The following is a 12,076-nucleotide window of genomic DNA, read 5'->3' on the forward strand; positions in this document are numbered from 1 at the left end:
CAACTTTGTGGGTGACTGTTTTTTTCCAGTTGGGGTAGTGAAATATAGATGCCATAAACACTAAAAAAATGTATACACTAACTATATTTTTTGAAACTGCTGAGCTTTTTTAGTGAATTTCATGATGAGCATATGAGTATTCACAATAACGACCAAGACCATGTAATTGCTTATCCACAACACACTCAAACAAGAAATATTACACTTGGCTTTCTGGGTACATTCACTCTATGTTATGTTAAATGTGGACTCTCCCTGTTGACTGATGTGGCCGTCTGGCAGATCTACTTACCAATATCCCTTCTTGTTGTTCTGGTGACTTCCTGCTGAAAACTTTGGGGTTCCAGTCACTTTCTCACTCTTTCGGCGCTGTACCTATGGTCCTTATTTTTCCAGCTGCAAAGACATGGGCCTACATGCCCAACATGGCTGTGCTTATTGTTTTAGCACACACTCTAAAAGCACTGCGATTGAGCATGCACCAGAAGTTAAAGTTAATTAATTCGTTCTGCACAAGAGGTTGTTACAATGTTATCATATAAATACACACACACACACACACACACACAACTGTATTATACAAATTACAACCTAAATTTTAAAACTACATAAAAACACAAACTGCATTTTGCGCAAGTACATATAAAAATAACTAGTGATAAAGTGTCACAAGATGTAAGGTGCTCATGAAAATTGATTGTGTTCTAAAAAAAAAGTTGTGGTGATCTTGGGTCGAATAGTGACATCGTATTCCGTACAAAAGAAAGGCTAAAAGAAAATTACTCCCAAAAAAGCAAAGAAAAGAGTCTATTTATTTAAATATATCATTGAAAAAATAGTACAGTGTTTTGTCAGTACAGTGTACTTTCAGTGAAATAACCACATCCTATGCTAAAATCGTATAATAACTCCTCCCACATATAGGTTCGTTTAGGTCTGCAAAGTATTTCGACTTTATTGATTATCTGCACATAATTGGAAGAATATTTTGACCACGCCTCTTTTTTGTTTTATTCGATTTCGCTCTGTGGAAGGTTTGTCTCCGCCCCCAGAAGCCCTATGGCAAGTTTTCGTGCCCGACGCAAATACGTCCGCATTCTCAGCAACATTCAGTTTAACACATTCAACTGAATTCTGTGGAATCAAACCAGAAATGGTTTCCCCGGTCTCAGTGGTGAGTATACAAACAGGTGATACCGCCTGCGATAGGCTACCCCGTTCAGTAAATTCAGGTTAACTTGCTGTATTGTGTAATATTAATATTAATTATGTAATCTCCCTGGGCTGAGGCAGAATACAGGGTTTCTGTGTGTTGTATAACGTAAATAATAATAGCCTATTACAGGATGGTGGCAGACGTCATTCAGGTAGTTGTTAGTTTGCCCGATGTAACCGATGAAAGAAATGTACGAAGGAACATTTTCATCTGAACAAGATCTCCGCAGTTTTTCCTCAGTAAATTGCGTTTGGAGGTGTGTTATTTATTATTATGTTTAACTAATTTGATTCTAATGTACAGAATAAAATAGCTGTAGGCTACAGCGTTGAACCTTACCAGCAACCGATAAAGTTAGTCGAAGCGTGAACAGCTAAGGCACGAACTGTACCAGTTACCCTGAAGTTCGCAATAGCTAGGCTATATGTTTTTTTAACGCTTGTTTATTTATTTTAAAGTTTACGTGTTGTATTTTTCTCAAAAAACCACAACACATAAATATGAGCAAGTGCTAGATGAAAGAAGCAAATGGTTTCATCTAGCACTTTATGGACTATATCCGAATCGGCTTACTTTCCTGCTATTGGATACAAATTGCATACAACTTCTATGCAACTTGTATACTCAATGCAACCTAATCCAGGCACGGGCCTCGTTTAATTTGCTGACAATATTCGCGTGTTAAGTGCGAGCACAGGCAGACCTCATTTACCAAGATACTCCGGTGTTAGATGCTTCAGAAGATCCTGAGTTTAGTTTAAAAGTGAATAGTAGCACAAAACACATTTTATTCTTAGGACTGTCATCATAAATGTGATTAAAATGTTGTGCAGAAAGCACAAAAGTCCAAATTTTCCAGAAGTCCTTTTAACAAAACACAATGTTGCACGAACACGTTTTTGTCTTTTTCGCTGAACCCGCTAGTTCGCATCGCGCTACTGCAAACTACCGAGCTGTGGAAATGCAAAAGTCCGCATTACTCGCTGTTTCCGGGTGTATTTTTTTTCCTAGTTGCCATTTGCCTTTTTGATTACACACATTGCAGATTTAGCCCCCAAACCGGAGTCCTGTCTACACAATTGGAACACTGAAGAAATTAAATTGGATTGTCAAAAAAGGCCAGAGGTAGTAGCTGCAGTTGTTACTAACATAATATAATTTTAATTAGTCATGTCTTCAATTAATTCTTCATTTCTTCAATTAATTCGTATTACATTATTTTTCAATCGTTCTGTCCATTTTTTTTTAAATTTAACCCCGATGTTTATCCTCCAAATCAAGGCAAATTTTCACTCCAAAAATAAGCCTAATTGAAGATCATGTCAGGCAGAATGTACTCTGAAGCCAACAAACCTCTTAACCAATTGGCTGATCCCTTGACAGAAGCATAGCATAGCAGAACAGGAACTGGTCTTTTTAAAGAGCGGTATAGTCATTGCGTTAAAGCAGCTGTCAGGATGCAGGGTACAGCTTCGCAAGACAAAAAGGGCACGCAAATCATTCGTGCCAATCACGGTCAACTTGCTAAACAGGGACACTAATTGATCTTCACCACCTCATTATTTATTTACGTATTTTGATGTTGTGCTAGTGGTGTTTTCATGCTATGCTGTGCCACTAAGATAAAAAAATTCCTCACAGATAATGAAGTATTCCCACAGCGCACGTTGCGTCCAATGGTGCTTTACACATAGCTCAGCTCACCTGTTCCCATGGAAATGGGAGCTCCCTGTCATTTCCATGGGAACAGGTGAGGTGAGTCATGTGTAAAGCATGGAGGAGGTGGGGGGGAATCCAAATATCATTTTACTCATTGATGGATTTACTGTGTACGCCTTTTTTTGAGGATAATAAAATCAACACACAACATGGACTTTGTGCTCTCGTCTGCACAGACCAGACAACACAACAGGACAGAGCTAGTACTGATTGGACAAGAGGAATTTTCCACTAAATCTGCATCACAAAATATAAGCTCTCGGTTTCCATGCCCAGCCCCTAAGACCATTTGCACCGGCTCTGTTGCCGCTGAACTGACCTTGTGTGCTGTTATTTCAGGTGAAGAACGAGGGCCCCAAACTGCTGCCCTTCTTCAAGGCCATCTGCATGTACTTCGCCCTGTGGCTGCCCACCTCCAGCCCGTCTTGGATCAGTGCGCTGGTCAAGTGCCTCCCCATCCTCTGCCTGTGGGCCTTCCTCCTCGCCCACGGCACCCGCTTCCTGCTGGCCCGCTCCGCCGCCCGCAAGATTTTGGCCGGCCTGGTCTTTTCCGTGCTGGGCGACGTCTTTCTGGTCTGGCAGGAGGATGGCTACTTCAGTCACGGTGAGGATGGTCTGGCCCGTTTGGGCTGCTCTTTCCATTGTTCAGATGGGGGCTGCTGCGCTCCTGTCAGCCGGTGGTTTGAGGCCGGTTAAAGGGGTGGGGGAGGGTTGCACGGGGACAATCAGTGTGCTTGCAGCTATCTGTAGCTGTATATTCACATGCATTATGCCTGACGATGTCCCGCTGTCCTATGCTGTATCTAGTTTGCATTATGAACAAGCACAGGGCATTGGGACATAAAAAAGCTTGGATAATCTTGAAACAACTTGCCCCAGTGTTCCCTCATTTTAATCCCTATCTTACCATGGATGTAGCAAAATGAAAAACGCAAAGTAATTTAAGGCCAGGAAAACAAGTATGTTGTGAAAGTGGCACGCTTTTTGGTTTGTAGCAGATGGGTGTAAGTCACACATGGTCATGACGCAGGGTCAGTGAAAGACCGCTGTCTGTGCTTTTAATTTCTCAGGGCTGCTGATGTTCGCTGTCGCCCACGTCCTGTACTCCTCTGCTTTTGGGATGAGACCCCTGAACCCACTGGCAGGGGTGGTGGTGGCCTTCCTGTCCCTGCTCAGCTACATTATCCTGTACCCGTGCCTGTTCGGGCCATTCACCTACCTGGTGGGCGTGTACGTCGCGCTGATTGGCCTCATGGGCTGGCGGGCCGTGGCCGGGGTTCAGCTGGCCAATGACCTGTGGACGTGGACCCGCCTGTCAGCCTGCCTGGGGGCGGGGTTCTTCATCGTCTCCGACCTCACCATCGCCGTGGACAAGTTCTGCTTCCCTGTGCCCAACTCACGCGCCATCGTCATGGGGACCTACTACGCCGCGCAGATGCTGATTGCCCTGTCTGCTGTGGAGTGCCAGGAGGCAGAGGCATCGCGGAAGAGGGGATGAAGTGGGGGCCTCGCCCTGTTCCCTAAAAAGTTATGGAACGCCTCATGTTAAAGGCATAGAGACTACATCTGTGACCCCCCACACATGTTGTCAATATTGTACACCAGTAATTCCATGGAGATGGAGAGGTGTTTATAGAGTACACAGTCTGTGAGGCATATAGAGCACAGTCTGTGTTACATACAGTACCGTACAATATACTTTATTGTCCCCGTGGGGAAATTGGTTTTTGACTCAAATGCTGCACACATATAGCTGCCTCCATTGTAGTAATAATAAAAAACAACCAACATAAGCAAATCACAACCACAAATTACACATATTGCACATATTACACAACCAGTGATAAGAACACCATGATCGCACAACCCCTGCAGCCTCAAGCAACATTATTTAAAATTTTAATTGAGGTAGGCACAAATGAGTTTTTAAAAACGGTTGAGTGTTACATTGGGGTACTCTATATCGTCTGCCAGAGGGTAAGAGCTGATATTCGGTGTGGAGAATATGAGATGGGTCAGACAATATTCTCTGTGCTTGCCTGAGAACAGACTGCTCATATATTGACTGGAGGGGAGCAGCAGCACATGAGTCCTGGTCGCAAGCAGGGCAACGCCCCCGGAAAGTGTCCATGAAGATCCATGCACATGTACAGGAACACAGTGTGTACTGCATACAGATACTGTCTGTGTTGTATGGTGGCAACCTGTACACACAAAAAGCACACAGTAACTGTGCTATTGCATCCGCAGTCTGAACTGCGTGCACAGCAGTCACACGGTGTCAGTTTTGCTGTGGAACTGTGCTGACACTCAGCAGTTCGGAAACCTCATGTGCGTTTGTGGGTGACTGGCCACTCTGATTGAAATTCTTTCAAGACAGTGCTTACTCAACATTTGCATGCATATGTTCTTTCGTTTCAGCACTTTTCTTGTCAGCAGTGTTTCAAAGTTTACTGTCGTTTGTCTTGTGGCAGAGCACTGTGCCCACAGAGAGCAGTGGATGCACAGACTGAAATACTGGCTCTACTGTTCCTAGCATGACTAGGCTAACCTCAGCCGTCAATTCTCACTTGAGCATGGGACAATTGTTTGTTCTCAACAAACCCAGGTTATGCTAGTAAATGGTAAATGGTAAATGGACTGCATTTATATAGCGCTTTTATCCAAAGCGCTTTACAATTGCTGCCTCTCATTCGCCAGAGCAGTTAGGGGTAAGATGTCTTGCTCAAGGACACTTCGACACGCCCAGGGTGGGGTTTGAACCGGCAACCCGCCGACTGCCAGACAATCGCTCTTACCTCCTGAGCTATGCTGCCCCCATAGTCATTTGATATCCGAATGATCCGAATGATCTGTAGCTCCCATGATTGAATATTGAAATAATCAGCCTGGCCCCCTTCTCCCCTGCGCCCCCTTTTACTTCATGACTCACTACAAACAGCCGCTCTCAATTTCAAACAAGAATATGAAAACTGCAATTGAAATAATACCAGTTATTTTATGTAGCGCTCCTGTCTGTCCTTCATGAATGCTAATGATAACTGATCAGGATTTCTGTGCTTTTGTTGTTAAATAAGAAGCTTTAGGATATTTGTTCCAGAAAATGATTAATGATTACATGATTGACTGTCAAAATAATGATACATTATTATGCTTTGTGGTTTTTAACAGCCTGGCTTTTTTTAAGTGATTATGAAGGGAAGCATGGTAGAGATGGAATTTTTATTTCATTATGGTACAAGCCAGCCTGAGACGTTGTGAGAGATGATTTCTGATAGAGATAATATTGATAACACACAAATACAAATGATGACTAATTAAAAGACTTCAAGTATTTCAACTGATTTCGATTCAGCCTGAGTTGTTTGTGGAGAATGGCAGCAGTCACATTTTACAGTCAGTTTTTTGTAAATCTTTGTCAACTATAGAGCTGAGGACTGAGGAACAGACATACAATATTTCTTTCCCCATCATAAACCTGACTTTTGTGGAGAGGAGGGTTAATAGATGCACAGTGACACAGTTAAAAGTCTGCCTGTAACAGGTAGACTGGGTCACTGTAAGGTTTGGTTTACCTTCTCTACCAGCGGGTGAATTATGTTACTGCATTTAAAACAAAGGGAAACAGAGGGCAAAATATCGCACCCATACTAAACAGTGTAGAGGACAGTTCTGAGTTCTAAGTGAGACAGTGTAATCCTGGTGAGAGAGCGAACAGGAGTAGGACTATTTTCTTCAAGATAAAATCAGGAAGTGGTTCTTTTTCTAACAAAAATGAAAACCTATTTCATTTCCTCTCTTGTAATTTGACCTGTAGTACCCGTATGATGTCTGTTACTTGGAGAAATCCACTGTCTGTTAGGGTAATATGGACTACCCATAACACAGACAGACAGGCAGACAGACAGACACACATACACACACACACACACACACACACACACACACCATCATCATCACCATCAGTATTTAATAAGTAAATATCTAGCATAATTTAACATTACTGTATGTAATTTCGTCTTTATAAATGCCATAAACTGTATGGATGCCCAGCATGCTATGTTCGTACCCTGTTTGAACTGAACCTAAATCCACAAATGGTCTTTTATGAAAAATGCAATCTGTAATACAGTATAGTTTAACTGACCCTGAATCAGTTGTTAGGGGGATTATTTAATAGCACATACATTTGACTGAACTCACGAGGATCATAGGTGCGTGGGACACATGAGGTGTTTTCATAATCATTTACTGATTTATTTATTTATTCAGTATAATTTATAGGAAGATTTTTATGTTCCATCTCCATATATTTCATGTAAGTGTTCATATTCTTACAATGTTAGAATCCAAACAACACAATCAGTGAGCTCTATTACCACTTTCGAATGTTTGCACTAGCTTAGGCTCATAGCTTAATTGACAAATATTAAATTATATGCTGTATTTAGCAAAACTGGCTCATGACATTCTCAACTTAGGTCATAGAAAGGCATACGTTAGGGCATGTTTAATTTGTAGATTAATACAGTGTTCAAAGAGGATTCATTATTTCAGTTCAGAAAATCTTAATTTAATCTTAATTTAAAATTTTAAAATAAATAAATCGGTACACATACTGTATATGTACCATGCATTGCACCAAATTAAGGAAATGTTTTCAAAAATGCGGTAGCTAAATCTTACACCGGAGCATGTTCTAAACGTGACGATTTAAAATGAAGACTCAGACACCTGTGTGTCTCGGGAATGTGACTCGCAGTGTGTCTCTGCAGGAGTCGGGAATGGCACAGTCCAAACCTTACCTCTGTCATTGCTCTGCTAGCAGGGCACTGTGGAGGCAAACGGCCGGAGGACTTCAGCTAATCGGCTCCTCAGTAAAGCAGTTGCATGGGTCCCCCTCAGTGACCTCTGGGTGGCACATTTGCACTTGCAGGCACTTGCCTCTGGTTTCCTTTGAAACATGACTGCTTGTCAACATCAAGTAGCCAATCCGAGTGTTTCACTTCCTTATCATCAAGTAGGCATCAAGTAAATCTTACTAGGTGGGACGTTGTGTCCAGCACTGGCGGTATTTTCTGGAGAAAATTGAACTGGGATTTCATGGCTTTCCAGGGCATGTTATGTCGGAGCAATTTGCTAGAGCAGGGAAACAGACAAACTAATACATCACTTACCCGGGTCAGGAGAGACATGCTGACATGTCACTCACCTGTCAACCTGTCACTCCCGGGGACAGCTGTTCTGATTGGAGGCCGGAGAGCCGGAATGTGGGGGGTACAGGGATGTAATCTCGGACTGAAATGGCACAGTTACGCACCCCAGCATCTCCCGAGAGCCACTGCTCTTACGAAGAACACATTTCCTGCCTGCTTTATTTGCAAGATGTTCTGGAATTTACATTCAGATGTTTTATAAGCCAGCAGCAACCTTTTCAGAACATATAGCTTTGTTTTACAATGCCTTTACGGGTCTCTGAAATCTCATTTCCTTTGTCATTGTCACTGAGCCTGTGATTCAGCATGGATTTCATTCAGGGGTTGGTTTCATTTTAAACACATTTATTTTAAAGCCTTTCTATCATCAAGGCTCAGGAAACAAATATTGCACCTGGATTTATGTAGATCACCATACTTCTAACATGATCTAATATGCTCCATCTGCCTGATTTGATCCCTTAAATAATATCTCCATGTGAATATAATAATCATAATCATATTTTATGATATTCAAAAATCTGAAGAAATGAAAAGAGAAGAGCGATCTGTATGCATGGATCTGTATGCATAGATCTGTAAATCCACTAGTGCCTGTGGATTCTGGACAAATTTGATACAGCAAGTGCTTTTGATAATTCCTCAACTGGCCACTTTGCGGCACCAAAGTGCAATACAGCTCGTAGCGTTTCCGAACCGGAGCCACATGCTCATGGCGGTGCCTCCACCAATCGCTCCAGTCGCTCAGAGGGAGATAAAGACCAGGTATGGGGGTCCTGAGTAAAAAAAATAAAAAAAAGTCTACACAGGAACCCCGCGGCTCACGATTAAGTGTGGGGATTATTTATTTCTTTAATTGAGGCTTAATGTAATTATTTCTAGGATAATGTAGACTGGCTACTTAATTCTGTCTGTAGTTTGGGGGCATGAAATTACAGAACGTTGTTAAAAGTATTTTTTTTTTAAATGTTAGAAAATGATGCTTGTATTTTATAACTCATACCGCGTGAGGAATTATAGGAATTATATACCTAGTTATTTATCCCCTACAATTGCTGTAGACTGTCATAGGAAAATGTGAGAGTTTTTGTTGCCAGCAAAATAAGGTATTTTCATTATACTTAATTTCCCAAAACAGTATCGACGTTAAATTAAAAATGTTGATAAAATTGTATCATGACTTCTCAATAGCCTACATAGTGGGGTGGCTATAGGTAACCATAGTCCTCCAGTTTAAGGCAGTCATGCAATAAAGTGAGGGTTACTGTCTGGAACCGGCAGCCACCTATGCTTCAGACCAGAGTAGAGCTAGGAGAAGCGAACACGCAGTAATTAGCAAGAAAACGTAATTATTGCATCAACCGACGTGACATTAAATTTAATTTTGTTTTGTATTGTCAACGAAAACTGTAGCTCGTAATTAATATTGCATCCTGAATTCGGGTACTAGTGGGCGAATTATGAGACTCCCAGGGTCGACTTGCCTCTCCCAATGGTTGATTTCTGCGTCTTGTTGGGAGCTCAGACGGTGGTTGGATACAGAAACTGCCCGTTACGGCTCCTCCTAGTTCGGTTGCTCGGCAGCGTGATGATGCTTATTGATGGAGAGAGAGCAGATGTAAAGACATCAGTGGGAGGAAGGGAGGGAGAGAGATAGATAGATCAGGGCTGTTCTGAGGTCCTATTCCGGGCGACTACGACTTACTTTTTTATATTTTGAAGGCAACGCTACTGCATATGAAGATTAATGAATTAAGGACAATGGTTGCTATGTGAACCGGGCCGGACAGCAATACAATCAACACAATGCCAACGGACATGGCATAGGCTACCCGATGAAAACCCCTAAACAATAGCATCCTGTGTGCATTTTCTGTTTGTTTGTTGTTGATGATGCCATTTGATGGAGACAGCCTACGTATGCACGAGAAAGCAGCCTACGTAAGACTTTTTAAACATGAATAAAAAAAATAAAGCGACACAAACGGAAAACGGTTCATCGATAAAGCCTACACATGGACCTCAGCGGGATCAGGAGATGCGGATGCTTATCCCAACCTGGCAGACCTCGAGCTTTGCAATATGAGTTTCAGTTCTTAAGGGTGGCAGTTTTCTGGTGGTCCGTGATATAGGTAACAGGGATGACAATTGAGCCCTTATCTTTTGAGTGTGGTCGTCTTATGATATCATCGCTAAATATATCTGGGTAATAGGCTACAACATGGAGAACGGGAATTGACAAAAGATCCTGTCATCGTGCATTTTAAACATAGGCTACTGAAGTTGTAAACTCCTTCAGATATAAGGACCGGACATCACTAAAACATACGTATTATAATGTATAGCGTCCATCATATGTAAAATATGCTATTGTGTTATAATTTTTAAAAATTTAACAAGATTGTAAGACAAGTATTAGTTTGTCTTTGTAGGATAATATTTTTGCAATTAAAGTATCATCTCAGTTTGCATGAAACACCTGCTTCCCTCCAGATTTAAGTAACCAAAATTCAAACGGATGAGGCGCAATCCCGAAGATGGTTGCACTTCTTGCGTTCAAAGATATCCGGGGACTCCGAAGACAAATAGGATAATAGTCTTGTAATTTCCACTGTCTGAGTTCTGACAACACCTTTGCGTTCAAGAGGCAAGTTTTCATAACGGAAAGAACGGGCGGAAGAAAAGTTTGACACCTTGACGAGCACATCAAGCGCTAATGCCAGTGGATGATCAACCTAGTGGTCGTTTAATGAGCATCGCTACGGTGTCACCACCAGAACGGATTTGCCAAGATTATCCGGACTGCTATTTCACTAGTACAACTGCCATACAGTTTTCTGGACCGCGATATTCTCTGCTGATTCCAACATCGAACTGTGACGGACACGCGAGTAAACACTCAGATGCATAATATGACTGCAACATTTGCAAGGGTGAAACTTACGGACACTTGGTGAAATACGGTGTGGCTACACATCAAGCGTCAAGTATGGCTGAAGGGTGGAGCGAAGGACAATTCAGGTAGGTGTAACCTAAACAAATAGCCTTTCTTCTGTTCAGAAGCAAGACGCAGAACAGCTATATGCCCTTGCTAGATCTGAAGAAGATTGCATGCACGCTCAATTATAGTAACTGAAACGCAGTGCACTTGAGGCCGTCTGTATTCTGTAGATGCTAGGACACTTATCCAATTAAATTAGATTTTTTTCTTCGCAACTGCATTTTACCGTGTCTGTGACAGTTCCCCCATGAATAATAAACGTATATCTCTCCCGTTTTGCTTCAGAAACACTCGAGCTGCCATAACTGTACAGCGGCCACTCTCCACTGTCTCCAGCGGCTGAGCTCGTGCTTCCGCGAGGATGCTGCGCTTCCCAGTGAAGAAGATTCGCAAGCAGTTCAAGCTACTGCTGTTACTAGTTCTGCTGACTTTCGCCATCTGGTTCACGTATCTGCACATCAACCAAGGCAAAGCGATCAAGCTGCACTTCAACTACGGGAAAGGTATGCAATGAACAGTCTTATACTTGACTGGATTTTGGTCGCCAAAACCTGGCATCTGCTTTTTGCTGGCCTTAAATGCGCGATTTTGTCTTTACTCCATCATCTCATACGCTGTTAGAATACATTTGGCCTCGTGATCCTTGGGTGGCCTTTTTCAAGTTTGTTGAAAATATATCTCATTAATAAACATAAGCTTCGTATCGGTGTGCACAGTAGGGGGTGGCTCACTGGCAGTAAACCGAGGGTGTCACTTTCCAGATATGTTGGAAATTATCTGGTGAAAATCACTGTGGTGTTGCTCTTGGAGTGAGGGAAATCTGACTTTTACAGTGTGATTTCTCAGTCTGTTTTTGAGTCAAAAATTATATAGTTATATGAATACAGTCTGTTGCAGTGATGTGCTGGGGGTGGCCAGGGTTGT

The 12,076-nt window shown here is 42.2% G+C and overlaps 2 protein-coding genes across 2 annotated transcripts in view; both read left to right on the forward strand.

Annotated features, from left to right (window-relative positions):
* Positions 1-1,024: 1,024 nt before the first annotated feature.
* LOC135255653 (lysoplasmalogenase TMEM86A-like) lies at positions 1,025-6,279 on the forward strand. Its single transcript, XM_064337115.1, has 3 exons — positions 1,025-1,174; positions 3,275-3,539; positions 4,006-6,279. Exons 1-3 carry the CDS (start codon positions 1,154-1,156, stop codon positions 4,431-4,433), a joined length of 714 nt encoding a protein of 237 aa, XP_064193185.1. The 5' UTR covers positions 1,025-1,153; the 3' UTR covers positions 4,434-6,279.
* Positions 6,280-9,754: 3,475 nt separating this feature from the next.
* Positions 9,755-12,076, forward strand: part of LOC135255654 (N-acetyl-beta-glucosaminyl-glycoprotein 4-beta-N-acetylgalactosaminyltransferase 1-like) — an 80,494-nt gene continuing 78,172 nt past the window's right edge. Inside the window, exons 1-2 of the mRNA XM_064337116.1 lie at positions 9,755-11,172; positions 11,438-11,655. Coding sequence (XP_064193186.1) covers positions 11,514-11,655 — 142 coding nt within the window. The 5' untranslated portion in view covers positions 9,755-11,172; positions 11,438-11,513. The remainder of the gene's footprint in view (positions 11,173-11,437; positions 11,656-12,076) is intronic.

Source organism: Anguilla rostrata, chromosome 5 (assembly GCF_018555375.3).
Source record: "Anguilla rostrata isolate EN2019 chromosome 5, ASM1855537v3, whole genome shotgun sequence".
NCBI classification, from domain to species: Eukaryota; Metazoa; Chordata; class Actinopteri; order Anguilliformes; family Anguillidae; genus Anguilla; species Anguilla rostrata.

Coding starts and splice junctions, on each gene's coding strand:
- LOC135255653 (XM_064337115.1), top strand. CDS start 1,154: ATGGTTTCCCCGGTCTCAGTG. Junction 1,175..3,274: donor TGGTTTCCCCGGTCTCAGTG/GTGAGTATACAA, acceptor CTGTTATTTCAG/GTGAAGAACGAGGGCCCCAA. Junction 3,540..4,005: donor GGATGGCTACTTCAGTCACG/GTGAGGATGGTC, acceptor TTAATTTCTCAG/GGCTGCTGATGTTCGCTGTC.